The 22,302-nt window shown below is 54.0% G+C and overlaps 1 protein-coding gene across 6 annotated transcripts; it reads right to left on the bottom strand.

Annotated features, from left to right (window-relative positions):
- Positions 1-5,537: 5,537 nt before the first annotated feature.
- DENND4B (DENN domain containing 4B) lies at positions 5,538-22,108 on the bottom strand. Of its 6 annotated transcripts, none has more exons than XM_032265125.1 (28): positions 21,980-22,108; positions 19,776-20,115; positions 18,150-18,402; positions 17,827-17,896; positions 17,458-17,627; positions 17,140-17,384; positions 16,640-16,706; positions 16,499-16,557; positions 16,174-16,318; positions 15,703-15,878; positions 15,427-15,527; positions 14,682-14,897; positions 13,720-13,865; positions 12,873-13,012; positions 12,650-12,776; positions 11,702-11,908; positions 11,221-11,349; positions 9,937-10,123; positions 9,510-9,677; positions 8,860-9,248; positions 8,599-8,721; positions 8,263-8,432; positions 8,045-8,180; positions 7,608-7,844; positions 6,979-7,096; positions 6,724-6,889; positions 6,571-6,635; positions 5,538-6,474 (listed from the first exon to the last, which is right to left on the bottom strand). In XM_032265125.1, exons 2-28 carry the CDS (start codon positions 20,090-20,092, stop codon positions 6,329-6,331), a joined length of 4,473 nt encoding a protein of 1,490 aa, XP_032121016.1. In that variant the 5' UTR covers positions 20,093-20,115; positions 21,980-22,108; the 3' UTR covers positions 5,538-6,328. The 6 variants fall into 6 exon arrangements, 5 of the variants coding, with proteins under 5 accessions (XP_032121016.1, XP_032121017.1, XP_032121015.1 ...); XM_032265126.1 differs by having other exon boundaries at positions 19,913-20,115; XM_032265124.1 differs by lacking the exon at positions 21,980-22,108 and adding an exon at positions 20,863-21,838.
- Between the last annotated feature and the right edge of the window lie 194 nt (positions 22,109-22,302).

Below are 22,302 nucleotides of genomic sequence, written 5' to 3'. Positions count from 1 at the left end.
CTAATTTTTGTATTTTTAGTAAAGACAGAGTTTCACTATGTTGTCCAGGCTGGTCTCGAACTCCTGGCCTCAAGTGATCCACCCACCTTGGCCTCCCAAAGTGTCAGGATTATAGGCATAAGCCACTGCGTCCCCCCCCCCCCCCCCCGAATTTTTTTTTTTTTTTTTTTTTTTTTTTTAGTTAGAGATGAAGTCCTGCTGTGTTACCCAGGCTGATCTGAAACTCCTGGGCTCAGGAGGTCCTCCTGCTTCAGCCTCCCAAATAGCTGGGACTACAGGCGTACATCAAGCAGTAGCCAATCCCTTTTTTTTTTTTTTTTTAATGCGACTGAGTCTCACTCTGATGCCAGGCTGAAGTGCAGTGGCGCGATCTTGGCTCACTGCAACCTCCTACTCCGTGGTTCAAGCAATTCTCCTGTCTCAGCCTCCCAGATAGCTGGGATTACAGGCATACACCACCACACCTGGGTAATTTTTTTTTTTTTTTTTTTAAAGATGGATTTCACCATGTTGGTCAAGCTGGTCTTGAACTCCCGACCTCAGGTGATCCGCCCGCCTTGGCCTCCAAAGTGTTTGGATTACAGGCATGAGCCACCACACCTGGCCTAATTTTTGTATTTTTATGGAGACAGGGTTTCTACTAAATCCTATATTTTCAGTAGAGACATCATGTTGGCCAGGATTCTCTCGATCTCCTGACCTCATGATCTGCCCGCCTTGGCCTCCCAAAGTGCCGGGGTTACAAGAGTGAGCCACTGTGCCTGGCTTTTTTTTTTTTTTTTGAGATGGAATCTCCCTCTGTCTCCTAGGCTGGAGTGTAGTGATGTAATCTCGGCTCACTACCACCTCCACCTCCCAGGTTCAAACAATTCTTCTGCCTCAGCCTCCAGTGTAGCTGGGATTACAGGCACCTGCCACCACCCCTGGCTAAGTTTTGTATTTTTAGTAGGGATGGAGTTTCACCATGTTGGCGGTCTTGAACTCCTGACCTCATGATCCACCCACCTTGGCCTCCCAAAGTGCTGGATTTACAGAAGTGAGCCACCACGCCTGACCTAATTCTTATTTTAAATGGATTAAAACTTGTTTTTATGCTAGTATAGTGTCCAGGTAAAGAATATAGTCTCGAAAAAAAAAAAAAAGAAGATGGTGAATATGGTCTCTAGAGTCAGACTGCCTGAGTTTGGATCTTGGCTCTCCCTCTAAACCATTGTGTGATTTGGCTGAAAGTTACTTACCTCTATTCTCTAGTTTCCCCATCTATAAAATGGGAATAAGAGTACCCAGCTCGGGCCGGGCGCGGTGGCTCAAGCCTGTAATCCTAGCACTTTGGGAGGCCGAGGCGGGTGGATCACGAGGTCAAGAGATCGAGACCATCCTGGTCAACACGGTGAAACCCCGTCTCTACTAAAACTGTAAAAAATTAGCTGGGCATGGTGGCGCGTGCCTGTAATCCCAGCGACTCAGGAGGCTGGGGCAGGAGAATTGCCTGAACCCGGGAGGCGGAGGTTGCGGTGAGCCGAGATCGCGCCATTGCACTCCAGCCTGGGTAACAAGAGCGAAGCTCCGTCCCAAAAAAAAAAAAAAATTAAAAAAAAAAAAAAAAGAGTACCCAGCTCACAGATAATTGTGAGAATTATAAAATAATACCTTCGACATGCTCAGGGCACTGCCAAGAATATAGTTAAAGTACTCAACATATTAACTGTTTTAAGAACTTTTCCTTGCTTTTTCAACAATTTCACTCTCTTACTTCTAAATTCAGTTTCTGTTGGTATTCTACCCATGGTACCTGTCTTATACTGCACTGAAAAGCATTTCTCTTCTAACTGCAATATTTTAATGCCTACAGAGTCCTTTCAGTCATTGAACACACGTGATAGAGCACCTATTAGGTTATCAGGCACTCATCCATGTGGTTGGGATATAGCAGTGAATTAGACAAAGTCATTGCCCACATTGAGGGTACATTCATCTTTCCCTAACCTACTTCTTTGTATATTATCAGTCCAATGCATTGTTTGCTGTCTGAAATGCCATCATTCAAGGGCTTTGAGGAGATATGAAAAACATGGTGGTGGAATATACCAGATCCAGGACGATAATAATAAGGCCCAAGAAATACTTTTCGACAAGACCAAAATTAGGCCATGGAGGGGGACTTTCAGTCTGGAGTGATCGAGCTCTAAGGAAGGTGAGTACATGAGGTCAGTACTGTAGTGGACATAACCTGTGCCCTATGCAGGCTCTACCTATTTGTTCCCTTTTTGAAGCTGTGGATTATATAGTTAATCTTTAAATGACTTGCAGATGAGGAAAAACTGAGGCACATCAATAAAATAAATTGTAGGACATCATAAAATTATTAAATGGCAGACACAAGATTTTCCTCAATTTTTAAAAAACTTTATAGAGACAGATGAAGTTTTATCATGTAGCCCAGAGTAGTCTTGAATTCCTGAAGTCAAGCGATCTACCTGCTTCACCCTCCCCAAGTGCTGGGATTACAGGCATGAGCCTCCACACTCAGCCTCCTTTTTTTTTTTGAGATGGAGTTTCCTTCTGTTGCCCCAGCTAGAGTGTAGTGGTGTGTCCTCAGCTCACTGCAGCCTCCACCAACCAGGTTCAATTATATCTCATGCCTCAGCCTGCTGAGTAGCTGTTATTATAGGTGCTACCCCCAGAATCCACAACGCCCAGTGAATTTTTTGTTTTTAGTAAAGATGGGGTTTCATCATATTGGCCAGGCTGGTCTTGAACTCCTGGCCTCAAGTAATCCACCCATCTTGGCCTCCCAAAGTCCTGAAATTACAGGCATGAGCCACCACGCCCAGCCCCAGCCAATTTTTTTTTTTTTTTTTTGAGACAGAGTCTTGCTCTGGTTGCCCAGGATGAAGGGCAATGGCACAATCTCCACTCACTGCTACCTCTGCCTCCCAGGTTCAAATTATTCTCCTGCCTCAGCCTCCCAAGTAGCTGGGATTACAGGCATACGCCACCATGCCCGGCTAATTTTGTATTTTTAATAGAGATGGCATTTATCCATGTTTCTCCATGTTAGTCAGGCTGGTCTCCAACTCCTGACCTCAGGTGATCTGCCCGCCTCAGCCTCCCAAAGTGCTGGGATTACAGTAGTGAGCCACCACACTGGGCCACCCCAGCCGAATTTTTTTATATTTAAGCCTATACACTCTAAAGCCTGGGAGGAGAAATTGAGCCAGGTAACTTGGGCATCTCCTTCCACTCATACAGTTCCCTAGACCACAGAACAGACAGATGTGTCAGATTCATGTTGAGTACTTTGCTATTAAAATTCCCAGTTTTTTTTTTTTTTTTTTTTTTTTTTTTCTTGGACAATGTCTCACTCTGTCAGCCAGGCTATAGTGCAGTGGCATGATCTCGGCTCACTGCAACCTCCATCTCCTGGGTTCAAGCAAACCTCAGCCTCCCAAGTAGCTAGGATTACAGGCATGAACCACCGTGCCCAGCTAATATTTGTATTTTTAGGAGAGATGGGGGTTTTGCCATGCTGGCCAGGCTGGTTTCAAACTCCTGGGCTGAAATGATCCACCTGTCTTGGCCTCCCAAAGTGTTGGGACTATAGGGGTAAACCACTGTGCCCAGCCTAGATATTCTTGTAATTAAAGAATTCTGTAGTTCTCCCATCTGAATGCAAGTCTCTAGAAAGAGGCCCAGAAGTAAGACGCCTAAGCTGGGAGTTAAAGTTGATTATTGTTACTGTTTGTGAACAAAACAGTCCTCTAGACCAGTAAGACTGTATGCTCCATTACAGTAGGGACCGAGCCCTGAAATTGTCTCTGTAGTTCAGTGCAGTGCTGAGCACACTACACTCAACAGAAACTTGATTTTAAAATGATTTTTTTGTTTTTTTGAGACAGAGTTTCACTCTTTTTGCCCAGGCTGGAGTGCAGTGGCACGATCTTGGCTCACCGCAACCTCCAGTTCAAGCAATTCTCCTGCCTCAGCTTCCAGAGTAGCGGGGATTACAGGTGTGTGCTACCATGCTTGACTAATTTTGTATTTTCTGTAGAGATGGGGTTTCTCCATGTTGGTCAGGCTGGTCTCGAACTCCCTACCTCAAATGATCTGCTTGCCTAGGCCTCCTAAAATGGTGGGATACAGGTGTGAGCCACCATGCCCAGCCTTAAAATGATTTAAAAAGGGAGGTCCTCCCTTGGAAAGGTCGTTGGGGGATGAAGCAGGGAGAGGTTTATCCTGGGGACTGGGGTCTGATGAGAAACTGGGGTGGCATGAGAGTTTCCCTCTGAAGAAAGTATCTCCTGGTAGACAAATGGCATTTCCTAACCCCCTTGGTTCCCTTCTGTGCAGCTCCTCAAAGACACTGGAGAAGCATCCTAACATGCTCTAGACGGAACAGGAAAGGGTCCTTTGGCTTGAAAGAATCAGCATCCAGAAGCAGTACCTCCCTCTTCATCCAGTGATCTCCACCCCCGAGAAATGTGCTCTTCTAAATTATTTCCTCCATTGATACGCCTGCTCTCCTTCCCCAAGGCATTTGTTTTGTTGGCTAATTCCCTTTGGTAATTGGTTTGTCACTCTGTTAGGAGTTGTTTCCTGTGTTTATTTCATTATACAGTACAAAAAGAGAGAGCGCTCTTGAGTGGACCAAAGGGATAAGGAAGATGGTGCATGTTTTCCTGATGTCTACATAGAGCAAGTGCCTTAATCTTTTTTTTTTTTTTTTTGAGACGGAGTTTCGCTCATGTTACCCAGGCTGGAGTGCAATGGCGCGATCTCGGCTCACCGCAACCTCCGCCTCCCGGGTTCAGGCAATTCTCCTGCCTCAGCCTCCTGAGTAGCTGGGATTACAGGCACGCACCACCATGCCCAGCTGATTTTTTGTATTTTTAGTAGAGACGGGGTTTCACCGTGTTGACCAGGATGGTCTCGATCTCTTGACCTCGTGATCCACCCGCCTCGGCCTCCCAAAGTGCGGGGATTACAGGCGTGAGCCACCGTGCCCGGCCGTGCCTTAATCTTTGCCCCTATCTTCCTGGTGCTGTTGCCAGGCTGAGACCCTGGTTGGAGGAATAAAGCCTGCAGCTAGAGCAACTAAGGCAGCCTAGGATGACTGCCAGGGCCCCCAGGATGCATGAGGGCTGCCAACACCAACTACTGGGGAGAGGATTGTTGTTCCTGTGGAGGTGCTGGAGGTTGGTGGGGGGAAGGTGGAAGAGAGGAAATAAGGCAGAGATGAGCTCAGGGCCCCCAGAGAATGGAGCCTTTGTGTGGGGTACAGATGAGGGACAAGGGGGTGATTGTATGGGAGGGCCGGAAGTGCCACACAGACTGGCACCACCATAGTCAGCACCAGATTCACCCTTCTGCTCTGAGAACTCCCTGTGCCCCAAGGGGCCAGTCCCAGACATGGTCAGGGGAAGCAGGGTATGCCTGAAGACTATAAAGGATGGGAAGCTGGAAAGGCAGATATATAGCCAAGGGAAAATGAGAGGTATCCCCTATTACCCACACCCAGGGAACAGGAGGCCGAAGGGAAAAGACAGAAGCAGCTTTTACTATATTTACATCCAACAAAACTTCGCAGGGAACAATCCTTATTGCACAGGTCAGGGCCTGGGTGGGTGAGGCATTCCCCAAGGTGGGGCGAGCAAGAAAAATTTGGACTGGAGGGGACACCAGTTCTTCCTACGGAGAGCTTGAGACTCCTCTAGCTCCCAATACCTGACTTTGGAACTACAAACCACCAGACCATGGTGCCCTATTTCCCTTCTCTTTCTCACTCTCCATAAGAACCTCATAAGCAAGGGGGCTGTGGCTCCAAAATAAATAACTTAAAATAAAATACAAACACTCAGGTAGAAAAGCATGGAGAGCCTTGGGCTCCTTCAGCAATGCCAGGGAAGAGGGACCATTATTGGTGGAGAATGAGCTCCCTACCTCCCTTTCAGGGCAAAGGCTCAGTAGCTCTGCATCTTTCCAGTTGTTTTTTAAAACAAAAACTTTTAAAATGACCAGGGCAATGCAGATCTGTGGGTACCCTGGAGGGGAGTTCCTGGTATAGGACAAGGGAAGAACAGAGCTGTACCAACACCCCTAGATCTCCCCCAACATCAGCATGAACAAACTGGGTAGGTTGGAGACGGGGGAATCAGGACTTTTGGTAACAGTGGGTCCCTCTTCCTGCTGTCCTCGATTGGAGCCTTTGACTGGGCATGCTTCCCAGCCTATTCCCAACTCCATGAAGGAAACAGGGACGCAGGTTAACTCTAGAATCCCTTCTCCCTCATTTCCCCACCCCAGGCTGGAGAGGGAGGATTAAGGGTCTCTAGCATTCTGGAGGTGCTCCAAAACATTTTCGGCAGTCAATGGCCTTGGGAGTGGGCATCTGTGCCCGCCGCTGCCTCAGTTCCTCCTTGCCCATGCTGCTGGCCAGCTTGTTAAAGGCAGACTTGTACTTCTTATCGAAGGCCACTAGGGAAGAAGGTGGAAGTCAATACATTAGGACCCCGGCCTCCCACACCTGGCCCCAGATCCCTAAATTCCTCAGCACCTTGCCTGCTCCCTCACCTATGTCCACATGGTCCTTGCCCAGAGCAGCCATTGTCAGGAATAAGATCTCACGGTAGATTCCCCTATGGTGGAGGCAGAAGTATATGAGCAAGGTAAAAGGGGTGCAGAGCCCGGGACAGGCCAGGGACCACCCAGATGGCAGCATCATACCTCTGCAGGTGCAGGCCAGTGGGTGGGGGCCCTAGAGTTTCCAGCAGGAGCCCCACAGCCTTGTGCACTTCATTGAGTCCAACATGGCGCAGCACCGACTCCAACAATGCCAAACTAAGGGATGCGGGTACTGGGCCTGGCCATACCACCCGCTGGGGGATCTGGCCTGAATGAAAGGAAAGAAAGCCACCAGGATCACTGAGCCCTCTGGGTATAGGACCCACCCTCCCAGCCCAGGCCAAATACCAGACTCACTGTGGACCCTCCAGAGCACATAGAGAGGTGGGCAGCTATTGGGGTCAGGGGTCAGTACATCCCACAGCAGCCGTACCTGAACAGAGGCTGGATCAGGGGTTAGCCAAGGAGATGGGGCCTGAGGGAGCCAAGATAGGGGAGACAGTTAGGCTCAAGGGATGGGAGGCAGAGGATAAGAAATGGACAGGTGGTGCCAAAGAGACAGTGGGACACTACAGGACACAGCCAAAAAAAAGAGGGAAAGGAATTCTCATTCCCTCAAGAATGTAAGCTCTTGAGAGCAAGGACTGTTCTGTAATCTGCTGCATAACTAGTACTTAAAACTGCCTGGAACATAAAAAGCACTCAATACTGGTGGAACGAACAGACAACATGAATGAATCATTTTTTAGGTACCAGGCTCTGCACAAGGTTGTCTATACACCCGCCCAGTGAGGTAGGTGCTTATGCCATTTTACAGATGACAAAATTGAGGCTCAGAGTGGTAAAGTGAAGGGCCAAGATTCAAACCAGGTGGAACAGACTCCACAGCCCATGTTCTTTCTACAATGCCAAGGACACAGCGGATGAACAGCTGAGAGATGAGGAGGGAGGCACTTAGGAAACAGGGGCCACATGGGGGCACCGACCTGGGGGTGTGAAGGCCCATCACAGGAGGCCAGCACCAGGCCTGGTAGAATACTGGGCAGGCGTAGCCGTTGGAAATACCACAGAAGGTTCCAGAAGATGATAGGGTGGGCAGAGGGCAGCTCAGGCAATGCCAGCACCTCACTGCCCTCATTCTCTACCAGTGACTCCAGCTCCTTACGCAGCACCAGGGGGCTCAGGTATGCCCATGCCGCACTCTCAACCCGTCGGGAGGCTCCCTATCAGGCACAAAGGGGGAGGGCAGTAGAGGGAATGTACATCCCCAGAGCCTTGCCTCTCACTGAGCCACCACATCCAATAGCTTCTGGGATGCCCCTTGCCCTTAAAGGAAACAGATGTGCCCATCTCTCCCTGGCACCCCACAGGCCCCACACAGGGCAACAATCCCATTCCTCATGCCCGTTGGCCCAGCCCTTACCCCCATGTGCCCATTGCAGAGCTGGGGCTCATCCAGAGCAAGGCAGAGCCTGCGGTCACTGAGCACAGGACCAGGACCCCCAGGGACAGGAGCATCTCTGCTGCCACTGGCACCAGCAGGCTTGGGGCTGGGAACACTGCAGGGGGACAGCAGCAGGGGTCAGCTCTTGGACCTTCGCCTCCCTACCCCACCCACAGCACTTGCCCTGCCTTGGGCACCTGGGGCGGGAATCAAGGGTCTGGACACTGAGCAGGGGCACAAAGGGGCAGGCGCAGAAGGGGCAGGTTGTGTTGAGGTTAGAGTCATCAGGTGCCCAGCCAGCCATGATTTCTTCATCGTACACCAGCGAATCACAGGCGCGGCACAGGGAGCAGCTGGACAGCAGAATCTGTGGGCAAGGAGAGCCGGGAAGTAGGCCCTGTCTGGCTGCCAGCGCTCTGGAGCCCATGCCCCTGCCCCAGGCCTTCCCACCTCCTTCCCATCTCCTGCCTTTGACAGGGTGACTGTGTGCTTTGTGTGTTCAAGCACATCTGTGTGGGAGGGGTTATCCTTACTTCCAGGGAAGGTGACTGGCAGGATCCAGGGGTATCACTGAGGCGCTCTGAGGAACGGCGAAGACTCAGGTTGCTGAGAGAAGATTCTGAGAGGTCCCACTCACTGCCCAGAGAGGCCGAGCTCTGCCATGACATGAGAAACCATGGTCAGCCAACCCCATGCTCTTCTACCCAAGAGCCCCCTTTTTGGACATTCTTCCAGTTGTAGCCCTCCCCAAGCCCGCTAATGCTAAGGTGTCTGGACCCTCCTTCGCTGGCTACCTCAGAGGCAGTGGATCCAGGACGCTCCCGGGGGTGCAGAAGGCTGTCCATGGGGCTGCGGCGGGCTGGGGGTGGCAGGTCAGGAGGCAGCTCAGGTGGGGGAATGCGGGAAGTGGGGGAGTGGCGGGAAGGAGTAAGCAGCTGTTGGAGGTGGGCACCCAGCCCTCGCCGGGGGGTGCCTGCCTCATCCTGTCGCCCGCCAGCCTTGGGTCCCCGCCCACTCAGCCCTTCCAGGGCCTCAGTGGACTGGGCACTCAGGGCTGAGCCGGAGCCACCTGGGCTGCCTCCAGGGACTGGCTCTTCCCCTGTCAGGCTCAGGTCTGAGAGACTTCCATCATGCCAGGGCACAGGTGATCTCCGGGGTTCCAGGACCCCCAAGGCCTCTATCACTGCAGCACAGAAAAGAATGAGGGAAGATAGAGCCCAGCCTCTCCACCAGCTTCCCCTTTCCTGAGTAAACACAATTCCTGGCTGCACAAACTCTGGAGCCACAACCCCCACCATGATGACATTCTGGGCAGGATTCCCTGAGTCTACAGCACCCACCACAGAGGGCTGTCCTCCACTCTGTCTCTAGTCTTCCCTGCCTCACTAGCAGGTGGTTAGAAAAGTTGATTGGGGGAGTAGGGGAGCCAGACAAGGGCACTCACTGTGGGCCACACCAGCCTCTACAGTGGGCTGTGCCCCTCGGGCACTGCCCAGGCTACCACTCTTCACCAGGCGCCCAGGGGGTGAGGCCGGGTCTCTCAGACTTCGCCCAGCCCAAGTAGTCTGGCGCTGAAGGGTGCGAGTAGGGGAAGGGCGCTCCAGATAGGGCTCTGTAAAAGACGAGAAGGGGTTTAGAGGCGGCCGACTAGGAACCGAGTCCCCTGTTCCAAAATAGAGCTCCTTAGATGGACCTGGGTTTGCAGGGTTCCTCCCAGGCAAAACTTTATCCATTTGGTTGCCAGCCACATGTAATTTATCAATCCCCGGAAACCAAATGCCAACCATTAGACCAGCCCCAGCCCTCCATGCCTTTCCCTGCCTGAGCCCAGCTACTCCATCCCCAAGCCTGTCTCACCAGGCCCTACCCACCGGCCTGGGAGCTGCCTGCGTCTTGCTGAGCTGACACCTGCTGCTGCTGCTGCTCCTGCTGCTGCTGCTGTCGCCGTTCTCTCAAGGGCTGGCGGAACTGAGCAGCCCCCAGGACAACATTCCGGAGCTTGGCCCAGCGCAGGCGCCCACCTGGTGTGCCAGACGGCCACTTGCTTTCCAGCACAGCCTACCAAGCACAGTGCCCATCAGGATGGCCCACTCCCGCACCCTGACCCTGCCTCATACCCACTCCCTGTCCTGGAGCCCCAGGGACCACCTTCCCTTGCAGACATCCTGCCTAGGATTGTCCTGCCAATGGCTCAGCCAGGAACAAGAACCCAGAAGAGAGAGTAGGCAGCAGCTGCCTCCCAAGGAGCCTAGAAGAAGCCAGTGGCAATGGAGAAAATGTGTAGCCAGACTCTGCTGCTTACAAATATAAACTATATGGCTCTGAAGAAATCATTTATTTGGTTATTAGTTTCCTCATCTAAAAAACAGGAGGCAGTTTATTATCATGGCTAAAGGGCTGAATTCAGGAGATATGGATATGCCTCTGCCCATATTCTTTTTTTTTTTTTTTTCCTGAGAATGGCATTTCACTCTTGTCATCCAGGCCAGAGCGCAGTACAGTGGTGCGATCTCAGCTCACTGCAACCTCTGCCTCCCAGGTTCAAGTAATTCTCCTGCCTCAGTTCCTGTGTAGCTGGGATTACAGGTGCCCACCACCATGCCCAGCTAATTTTTGTATTTTTAGCAGAGACAGGGTTTCACCATTTTGGCCAGGCTGGTCTCGAACTCCTGACTTCAGGTGATCTGCCTGCCTTGGCCTCCTAAAGTGTTGGGATTACAGATGTGAGCCACCTCGCCCAGCCCTGTGCCCATATTCTAAGTCCTTAACTTCTTTGCTGCGGGACCTGGGACAAGTTGCTAACTCTCTGCAGCCTCATCTCCTCATTTGTAAGATGGGGATAACAATCATCCCACCTCATAGGGCCATTGTGAAGATAAGATGATGTAAAATGTGTGATGCCTATGGACCAGTGCCTGGCTTAGCGGCTAACACTATTAGTTGCAGACAGGGCTGTCATTAGTGGGAATCAAAGTAGCCTCCTCTGAGAAACTGTAGGTGCTAAGGCACCACAGGAACGCACTGTGGATGACAGTGGTTCCAGGACCTAGGCAAACGGTACCAACCCAATCTCCAAGGAGCGAGGGAAGCAGCAGCATCCTCCCCTCACACACCCTGGCACAGCTGCCATCCCACCCTCACCCCAAAGTAGGTACCTTATTGTAGTATCCATAGGTGATGGTGTTGGGCACAATGCCTGCTTGCCGCATCTCCAGCATGACCCGCACAGACAGCACAGGCTGCCCATAGTGTGAGCAGAGCTGCATCAGCACCCGGTAACACACCTGGGCCAGGAGAGGGACAGGACAACAGGAGACTCACTCCCAACCAAAACCAAAGTCTCAGCAAGCACCCTCTTCCATCCTCCCAATTCTCACAGACATCACTGGCCCCTGGCAGGTCCTGGGGCTGCCTCAGAGCCACCCACCCATTCTGCTGACCCTGCCACTCTACAGTCTCCACTGCTATACCCTGAACATGCTTATTCACTCGACGAATGTTTACAGATAACCTGCCCAGCTCTGGGGCTCTACAACTTCTTTCCTTAGTCTCCACCAAGTTTCCCTCTCACAGCCCCCTCCAGCTGCACGTGGCTCACTGGGCCTGGGTGTGGGCGTGGCCACACAGATTGCCTACCTCGTCAGGGAGCACCACCTTGCCGCTCTCCATCTGGCGCAGCACATGGTAGGCTGTGTGCAGGGCCTGTACCCGGGAGGGTGCCGACCGCACATAGGCGGGCAGACAGAGGAACCACAGCCCATAGCAGTGCCCCAGCAGGCACCGGGCCCATAGCTCAGGCACAGCTGCTGACTTCTGTGCCATCCGCTGTGCAACCTTCATCTCCTAGGTAGGATAGGGGACACATCAGGGTGAGTACAATGCCAGGTTATTTTTATTATTTATTTACTTATTTATTAAGACAGGGTCTTTCTCTGTCACCCAGGCTGGAGTGCAGTGGTGCCATCTCGGCTCACTGAAGGCTCAACCTCCTGGGCTCAAGCGATTCTCCCACCTCAGCCTCCCAAGTAGCTGGGATTACGGGCACACACCACCACGCCTGCCTAATTGTTTTGTACTCTTTGTAGAGACAGGGTTTTGCCATGTTGCCCAGGCTGGTCACAAATTCCTGGGCTCAAGTGATCTGCCCATCTCAGCCTCTCAAAATGCTGAGATTAAAGGCATGAGCCACCAGGACAGACATTGAAATGGTGTGGGGAGAAGTAGCACCTGTGAGGAAGTCTGTGCCCTGAGGAGGAGGAAGGATGCTGTACTCCGAAGACTGCAGCCCTGCCTGGAGCCTCGTGCAGAGAGGCTGGCCCTGGACCATGGGCAGGTGCCATAGAAGACATGGCCAGCCCCTGGATTCCCAGAGTGCTCAGAAGATGAAGGTGATGACAATGATGATATGACACTGATAATGGCAACTAATGTTTATACGGGGTTGGTTATGTGCTAAGCACATTTAAACTCCTAACAACCTCATGGGGTAAGTACTATTATTGTCCCCATTTTACAGATGAGGAAACTGAAGCAGCAGCCCTCAGCCTGATCCAGGTCCCTCAATTCGGTCCACCCACTGCTTACCTGTTTGGTACGGCGAGGAGCAGGACTGCTGGGGGCACTACGGGAAGGGCCCGGCACAGGCAGGGCCCCAGGCTGCTCCTGAAGAGACTCAAACAGCTCAGCCCGTAGCTCTGGGAACCCATCGTAGCTGGAGGGCAGAGAGCAACATCAGGGCAAGCAGCAAAGGGCCAGGCAAGTTGGACCGGACCAGCCTATGGTCCACGTGAGGGAACAAAAGACTCACCAGTACTGGGGAGTGGAATCACTGCCCTCTGGTACGGGAGGCTCCTCGGGAGGTGTGATAAAGACAGTGAGCTCACTTCCCGACAGCTCCTCAAGCTCCACTAAGGGTGTCGGCTCAGGCTTCTCCTGCTCTGGGTGGACCTGGAGAAGGATCATAAGAGAGCGGGTGTTGAGACGGTGGGCATGGAGCAGAGCCAGGGTGTCCAGATAATGGCATCTCTCAGGAGAGCTCATCTACAGGGAAGGAGATACAGCCTGGGAAGACGGAGAGTCAGGAACGGGAGGGTAGTAAGTCACATGTATGGAGCCAGCTGTGTATGGCTGCACAGGTTGTGCACTGTATAACTCCAGGAGTGCCATCCAAGTGGCAGTTCAGATATAGAGTTGTGTTTAAAATGGCCCTGGGGCCAGACACAGTGGCTGATGCCTGTAATCTCAGCGCTTTGGGAGGCTGAGGCCAGCGGATCACTTGAGGCCTGGAGTTCAAGACCAGCTTGGCCAATGTGTCAAGTAGAAACCTGTTCCTACTAAAAATACAAAAATTAGCTTGGCGTGTTGGCACGAACCTATAATACCAGCTACTGGGGAGACTGAGGCAGGAGACTAACTTGAACCAGGGAGTTGGAGATTGCAGTGAGCTGAGATTATGCCACTGTGCTCCAGTCTGGGAGACGGCAAAACTCTATCTCAAAAAAAAAAAAAAATTAAAATTAAAAAGTTAAATAAATAAAATAAAATGGCCCTGGGGTCTACAGCCTGAACATGCCCAATCCTGTCTAAAATGGCCTGGGGGCAAGAGAGACAGTGAGAGAGAACAGAGGCCAGTGAGTACACAGAAGGGATGATACCTTGTCAACGCAAGAGTCGAAGAATTCGAGGGCAGCATGGCGAGCAGAGCCGAAAGAGCACTCCTCAATGAACTGTGAGAACATCTGTGTGTGCAGCAGCTGAGAGTAAAGTTTGTGGCTGGAGCGTTCCCGGGATTTGAGGAAGCCTGAAGGGGACAGGAATGGGGCAGAGGAGGGAGGTGACCAGGGCTCCCCACCATAGCCATAGCTTTTTTAAATCTCTTCTTGGCTGCCTGCCTACTCAGGCCCAAGGCCATCATCTCTTGGACCCTCTGGCACAACTACCCTCATACCAAGCTGAGCAGCTCAGCACCCCCAGCATGATGGTCCTAGGGAATCCCTCCCTTTGTGTGCCTGTGCCCACTGCCTCAGGCTGGGGTATCTCCAAGGGCAGGGTCCCTGCACAGAGCTTTGCCCATGGGAGCTGCTCACCACAGGGATTACTATGTCTACCCCAAGGCGGGGACTCCAAAGGGTAGGACCACAGCTGGTTCATCTTTGTAAACTAATTCCCCACAAGAGTGAATGTCTCAAAGCAGGTGTCCATAGAAACATTTGTTGGCCGGGCGCGGTAGCTCACACCTGTAATCCCAGCACTTTGGGAGGCCAAGGTGGGTGGATCATGGAGTCAGGAGATGGAGATCATCCTGGCCAACATGGTGAAGCCCTGTCTCTACTAAAAATACAGAAATTAGCTGGGTGTGGTGGTGGGTGCTTATAATCTCAGCTACACGGGAGGCTGAGAATTGCTGAACCAGGGAGTCAGAGATTGCAGTGAACCGAGATGGTGCCACTACATTCCAGCCTGGCAACAGAGTGAGACTCCATCTCAAAAACAACAGCAACAACAACAAAAAAAACAATGGTGTGGCTGCCAGCCCCCTCTTCCTTTCTGACAGAGCCTGCCCCTTGCCACCTCCTTCCATGATACCATCTCCCAGCAGAAGACAGGCCCTCCATACCCTGCAGGAAGAAAAGGTTGTCAACATCACGAGCTCCCTCGGACGGGGCCTGGGTGAGTGGGCGCAGGAAGACTCGGTAGCCCTTGAGCAGACAGGCCATGAAGCGGAGGAAGGCTCCTTGGACTTCACGTTCTAGCCGGGCCCGGCGGCCACACACTGCCTCGTAGTCTGTCAGTAGGAACTCCAGGGACGCCTCCTCCTCAGGTCCAGTGTATGCTGGGGGCCAGTGCAGCTTGAGAGTCAGGGCTGGCTCTCATAGTGTTAGCCTCAACTCTGCCCTCGCAGCCTCCATCCCCACCTCCAGCCTCTGACAGACCTTGCACCAGTAGCAACGAAAACATTACTTTCAGCTACAGGTTCAAGCTCGACATGTCCCACATGTTCAGGAATACTGTCTGCCCCTCCTTCTAGCTTCAGCTGGAATTGTAACCTCCCTCATTTCCACAAAACGTAATCTTTTATTTTTCCTTTTTTAAAAAATTAAATTTTTTTTTTTTTCCTTTTTAAAGATGGGGTTTCACCATGTTGGTCAGGCTGGTCTTGAACTCCCGACCTCAGGTGATCTGCCCGCCTTGGCCTCCAAAGTGCTTGGATTGCAAGCGTGAGCCACCACGCCCGGCCACGAAATGCAATCCTAACTCTGCTCACTTCCTCAAGAAATGCCTAGCTCCTCACAGACCTCCGCAAACTGGAGGTTTGAGGCCAAGGACAGTTCCCTGCCTCCCTCCCCACCCAGGCTTCTCACTCTGGTCCAGCTGCTGGTACAGGTTTGTCAGTGTGGCCAGCAGAACCTTGTAGGGTCTGCGGGGCAGGATCCGAGGGGAGAGGAGCTTCTTTTCCTCAGTCCTGTGAGAGAAGCATAAGGGGAAGGAGTGGCAAGGCTCTGGGGAAAGGGTGACAGGGCTCCTTGCCAGCCTCCCCCACTTTGTGCCTGAAGCTCCTTTTGAGCCCGTAGCGCTCCACACACCAGCCCATTCCTGCCCACCACCCAGCAGCCGCCAAATGAGACCCAGCCTCTTACTGGAAGAGCGTGTTGGTATCAAGGTCAACACAGATGACATCAGCAGGAGGGTCATGCAAATCAAAGTAGCTGGAGTGGATACCCACAATGAATGGCACAGGGGCACTCAGCACATCTGCCAGTACCAGCGGGCACAGCGGAATGTAGGGGCACTGCCAGTGCAGTGGGAAGATCATCTGAAGCACCAGGCAGTGACAACCAGTGAGCAGGCGGTTGAGGCAGCAGTTGGGGGCACAGGAGAGAGAGAGAGGGCATTGGCCTTGGTGAGTTGGTGCCTGCTGAGACAGGCTGTTGGAAGTAGGCTCTAGAGAAGAGCCCCTGATGGAAGCTATGCATCCCTGCAGTCTGTGCCCAGGAAAAGGGGCTAAGGATCCTCCCCAAGGAAGGAAAAGGGAAGAGTCCAGGCAGGGATAGGGGCACCAGAAAGAACCATAGTTCTAGGGAAGGTGGGCCAGGCAGGGCGGCACTCACCGAGACGAGGGCCTCACAGACGCTGGTGAGCAGGTCTGGCCGCAGCGAGTGGACCAGCAGCTTATGCTCTGTGAGCACAGCCAGCAGCAGTGTGATAGCCAGCTCAGGGCCCAGGCTCTGCAGCAGCTGCAGGAAGCTGGCACCACTGCAGGCAATGCCAAGGTGGGGAAATGGTCACCAGGAGACCCTGGAGACCTTCCCCATTTGCCAGGCACAGCTACCACCTGGACCCAGCTTGCATCAACCTCAGCAGCCACACCCACCTGCCCGGCACCTACCATGTCCTCGGTCATTAACGCTCCCTCCCCACAACCTGAGCACATACCTGAGGGGCAGGGGTGAGGATACCGGCTGACAGAGGAGCAGGTTGTCATGGGGAGACATCTGGGAGGGAAGAAGACACGGCTCAGGGTAATGATGCCAACCCCCCTCCTTCCCTCAGCCCAGCCCCAGCCGCAGCTCTCACCTGCACTAGGATGCGGGGTCTCTGTGGGGAAGGGAAGGGGACGTTGTGAATGAAGTGGGAGATGTGCCTGGGGGACAGAAACACAGGTCAGAGCACACTCCCCAGTCCAGCCCTGTCCTACCTCCACCTCTTCTCAGCTCTTCCACCTGTTCTCAAGAACCTTATTCCTTCCTGAACCCCACTTTGAGACCTGTGTCAGCCAATGGAGCCTCCATTATGCATATAATTTGTGCAGATCAGAAAAGAGATCCTCCCTGGGCATACACAGTCCCTTGGCAGGACCTAACTAGAAAGTTGAGACTGGATTTCAGGCGCTGCTCCCCTCCTCAGCCCATTGCAATTTTTGCAATGGACGAGCGGTACAATACAACCATGTACGGCAGCCCTGTCCCTTACCCCGGGCCCAGCCCTCCCCTCACCCACATCTGAATCTCTCACATCTCTCCTGGCCCCCTTATTCCTTCCTAACCCCTTCCCAATAGTACAGGAGCCACGCTCACGCTTCCAAGGGCAGGCGGTGGGGGCCTGAGACGGAGTAGCGGTAAAGGAAGGTAAGGAAGGCGCGGAAGGCAGGGAAGGCAGGCCAGCGGGACAGTACAGCGATGGCGCGCCGGCTGCGCACATCTCTGCCCCCCAGTGCCCGGCCCCGCTCCACGGCGCTCAGCAGGCCCAGTGCCCGTGCCTGCCGCTCTGACAGCCTGGCCCTCGGGAACGCCTCGTAGAACTGCAGGGCGGCACCATACACCTGGCAGGGGGCAGAGGGGTGGTCAGGCAGGCCCTGCATAGCCCAGACCCCTTGCCACACTCCACACACCCACCTTATCACCAGCTGCACCCGTGAGCACAAAGGTGGAGAAGACGGGCACGGGGTACTTGGTCTGGGTAGGCCAGCACTCGATAGTGGCCCCCATGGGCAGGCAGAAGACGGGCACTGACTCGGGCAGCGGGAACGCCTCATTGTCCTCCTCCGGGTAGCGGCCCAGCAGCTCTGCACCCCCAGCAGAGTTGGGGGTACCCAAGAGGAGCAGGGTCCATCAGACTCCAAGGGAAAGAAACCAGGGGATCCCAGAGAAGGCCCAACTTGCAAAGGGGAAGTCAATTCCGGGGACACTTAAGGTGCCTGCCAAGAGGCACCAGGGCAAAGGGATGTAGGGTCACAGGGCTGGAGGGATAAAGGGGCCACTCACCTGCCTCGTACACCAGCGTGTTGGCCTTCGCCAGGCCCACCTTATAGCACAGGTACACTGCTGGGCCCCACTACCCCAGAAATGGTAAGAGACAAGCAGACACACAGCTAACACAGGTTTCTGGGGGCCATTTTCTCTCTACCATACCTAAATGTTCTTTTGTCTTTAAAGCTCCCATTAATCCCAGTGCCCCAAAACCAGAGTTACCCCTCTGGACCCACCCCTGTGGTCAGAGCCTTGGTCCTGGGATGCCCTTTGTTCCCAGTGTCCACACCCACCCTTACACCAAGAGGGTCCAGGTATGAACTCTTGGTCCCACTCACCATGCCAGGGTTGAGGTTGCGGGGCAGCCGGCAGTAAGTATGAGGAGTGCCCTCGCCCTTACTGGGCAGCACCAGGCAGAGGTCAGTGATGCCTAGGGCATGCAGCCCTGCCCCCTCTGCTGCCCGCCGGTAAGTGAGGTAGGTGCGGGGGTGCCCGGGGCCTGGAGGGGCCAGGTTTGCTGAGTGGCTGTAGGGTGTCGTGTCAAGCACATGGAAGCCGGGCTTGGGACGTTCCTTCCCCTCATACAACACCCTTAGCACAGAGAGCAGAGAGAGATGTCGGGAGGTCAGGGTAGAGGACAAAGACCCAATCCAGCCACATCTGCCTACCTAGCCCCCTAAACCCACCTTGCACCCGCAGCCTTATCAAACTCTAACACCAGGGCCCACCTCTTCCTGCTGAACTCTGTCCTTCAGAATCCTGTGCCCTCTCTTATGCCTTTGGCCTTATTTCGTGGTGAGTAACAACCTTGCATGCCTTCTATGGCTCTCATTAATAAACACTAAGAATCAGCTGGGCACGGTGATTCATGCCTGTAATCCCAGCACTTTGGGAGGCAGAGACAGGTGGATCACCTGAAGTCAGCCGTTCAAAGCCAGCCTAGCCAACCTGGTGAAACCCTGTCTTTACTAAAAATACAAAAATTAGCTGGGCATGATGGCTCGTGGCTGTAGTCCCAGCTACTCAGGAGGCTGAAGCAGGAGAATCGTTTGCACCTGGGAAACAGAGGTTGCAGTGAGCTGAGATTGTGCCACCACACTCCAACCTGGGCAACAAAGCGAGACTCTTGTCTAAAAAAAATAAAAATAGGCCGAGTGCAGTGGCTCACGCCTGTAATCTCAGCACTTTGGGAGGCCGAGGTGGGCGGATCACCTGAGGTCAGGAGTTCAAGACCAGCCTGGCCAACAAGGTAAAACTCCGTCTTAAAAAATAAATAAATAAATACAATTTTAAAAAATAAAAATAAACAAGATGGGGTACTGTAGCTTATGCCTGTAATCCCAGCACTTTGGGAGGCTAAGGCGGACAGATCACAAGATAAGGAGTTCAAGACCAGCCTGGCCAACATAGTAAAACACCATCTCTACTAAAAATACAAAAATTAGCTGGGTGTGGGGGCACACACCTGTAGTCCCAGCTACTTGGGAGGCTGAGGCAGGAGAATCACTTGAACCTGGGAGATGGAGGTTGCAGTAAGCCAAGACCACGCCATTGCACTCCAGCCTGGTGACAGAGCGAGACTCCATCTCAAAAAAAAAAAAAAAAAAAAAGGAATACAAGCTATCACTGACTGACTCCGTGCTAAGTCTGTCACATGGGTTATCTCATTTAATCTCGATCATCCTAAGAGGATGAATTATTTTCCCCAATTGACAGATGAGGAAAACAGGCCAGAGGGGCTCAAAAACCTGCCTAAGCTCTCAGAGCTAGCAAGGAGCAGCACTAGCACATGAATTCGAATCTGTGAGGACTAAGTACATACAACTTCAGTCCTTCCTACCCGGCCTCTGGCCCACCCAGCTCCCATCTCCACTGCCCTTCCCTGTTCCATAGTCCTACCTCTCCCTATCTCACTGGAGTCCCTCCCAGCCTCCCTTGGTGCCAGGATGGGTAGGGGCACCCACCCCAGCTCAACGAGGGGGGGCTTGTCACGACCCCTGCGGTAGCAGATGACGGGTTGAGTTCCACCCAGAAGCCCAGCACTGAGTTCCAAGGGGTGGCCCCCGGCGGAAGCCTGGATGCATGTGTAGCCCTGGGGCACCTCCTCGCCCAGTGCCCTAGCGATGACTGCCACATCTGTGATGGGCTCAGCTGGCCGGGGAGGGCGCAGGGGCCCACTGGGTTCGGGAACCCACGTTTCCTCAGGGATGGGTGCTCCGTTCCCTGCAAGCCCAGCTACCACGAAGTAATCCACCAGCCGGGGGGGCCGCTCCTCCGCCATGGCCCCCCCCTCACTCACTGCATCTGGAATGGTCAAGTGGAAGAGAGATGAAGCAAGGAAGGCTGGGGATTCCATGGCAACCAGGGTGCCCTCTTGCTCCCCTCCTCTTCCTAGTCCTTCCAAAGAAAGGCAGGATAAGGGGCCGGCCAATCCTGAACTCTCCCGCCTGTGACATCACCAGGCTCTCACTGCCCACCACAGCTTCTTAAAGAGACCAGGTCCCTCCCGCCTAGTGGTCCTGGCGTTCTCCTCAAAGAACCTCGACTCCACCACACACAGCTAACCTGGGCTTTGACATCACATTGTCCATGTGTCCCTTTTAAAAGCTAACCAGTTATAACATCACAGAGATCACAATGTTGTCTGTAATAGCCTTCCATGACATCATTCATGCTGGTCATGACATCATACCAACCTGACAGTTTTTTTTAAGGGTTTCTGACCTCCCTACTCCAGTTTTGACACCATAAGAACCTTGTGATCCTGCCAATGTTCTTAAAGAGCCCACTCCGAGGTTTCTAAGGTTTCTGAGAAAGCCCACAGAGCCAAAGTTTTAGTCTTTTCAAAGAACCCAAGTGTCCTTTCTCCTAGCTTAACTCCACCAGTCTGGCCCAAAAAACAGTGTTCTCACACCTCCAGGATCCTTAGGTAGCTCATTAGATCCAAAGTGGCTGCAAGAGACAAGTCCCAGCCATCCCACACCCTCCACCATGGAGCCGAGAGACAGAAACAGGCAGGCCCACAACAGTCTACAACAGTCTAGTTCTCACCTGCCTCCATGGCCCAACCCGGGGGAGTAGAAGCCCCAAGGGTCCTGAGGCGCCCCAGGGTGCAGAAGCTGGAAAAGAGCCTGGTGGGTAGCTTGCAGCAGGGGCCCGGAGGCGTGGGGGGTGCTTCAGAGGGGAAGGGAGGTTACTTCCTGAAACAGTGGAGGGGAAGCTGCAACTCAGAGGAAGTCAGCCTGTGGGTGTGTGAGGTGGCAGTGGTGGGGTTACCATTGAAGGTGTCAGCACACCATCACGCCAAGTTGGAACCTCAGACTAGAGGACCCTGAGCGAGGCCGAGGAGGCTCAGAACGGTTCCAGGATGTGCAGTCCTACTAACCTCCCACTGTTCCCGAGAGAACAGGGAATAAGGAATCTCGTGGGGCCAGGCGGGTTCTCTTCTTCACCTGGCCGCTGGACACACACACATACACACGCACCAACCCCAGCTAAATTTAGACTCCACTTCTGGGAGGTGTAGCCAGGAGTCAGCGTCAGCCTCTTGATTTAACTCTGGGGCACAGACCTGTCCCTCATCCACTGCGGGCGAATGGGAGCCCTATGCCCAAGGCAGCTGGCAGAGGCCATTAGGTGGGACCTTCTAAGGGGCAAGTGGGTGGCACACATCGCAGGACCTGCGCACCAGGGCCTCCCCTCACCAAGCCAGGGAAGAGTCCTGCAGAAAGCAGCCCTTTCTCCTTGGGGAAGGCAGTCGGCACAGGGCCCACTCCGGGTCCCCACGCCCGCGTGCCGGGTGACAGGAAGTTCGGGTTGGGGCAGAGGGCGCGCCGAGGGGGAGGAGGCTGAGGAAGGAGCAGGAGGACAGACAAGCAGGCGCGCCGGCGGCCGAGGACGTGACGGCAGCAGCGCCGGCCGCCGCGTGACCCGAGCAGGAGGGAGGGCGGCTCCGGCTCCGGCTCCGGCACCCGGGGAAGCAGGAGGGGTGCAGGAGGCCGGGCACGGCGAGCTAACTCCGGGCGGTGCCCTCCCCTCCACTTTCACTTCCCCAGGAGAGAGGAACAGGAACCAGATGTGCAGTGCTGGACAGCAGCTGGGGGCCATTCCCCGCCCGCGCTCCCTCCCGTGGGTCCCAGCCTGCCGCCCCGCCCGGTCCAGCCCCTACCTGCCTGCCCCGCGCTTCCCGGCCGGCCGGCCCGCTGGCGGGTGGCTCGGAGGGCGAGCTGGCGGGCCGGCGGGCGGCGGGGCTACCCGGCCCCGGACATGGCGCAACCGACTTGGGCGCCGCTCCCGCCCGGGCTGTGAGTGAAGGAAGAAGAGGCGGCCGAGGACAGCAGAGCGCGGGGCGCCGTGGAGGGAGATCCGGGCGGTCCCCGCGTCCCCGCCGCGCTGCGCCACGCGGGGACTGTGCTGCCGCGCTGCTTGCTCGGGCGGCTCGGTCCTCCCAGCTCCCGCGGCACCGGCACCGGGGACCTAGCGCTCCTCAGC

Source organism: Sapajus apella, unplaced genomic scaffold (genome assembly GCF_009761245.1).
Source record: "Sapajus apella isolate SASKATOON/1434 unplaced genomic scaffold, GSC_monkey_1.0 scaffold148, whole genome shotgun sequence".
Classification (NCBI taxonomy): Eukaryota; Metazoa; Chordata; class Mammalia; order Primates; family Cebidae; genus Sapajus; species Sapajus apella.
The sequence above is the reverse complement of the archived record's forward strand: the minus strand, read 5'-3'. Positions and strand labels throughout refer to the sequence as shown.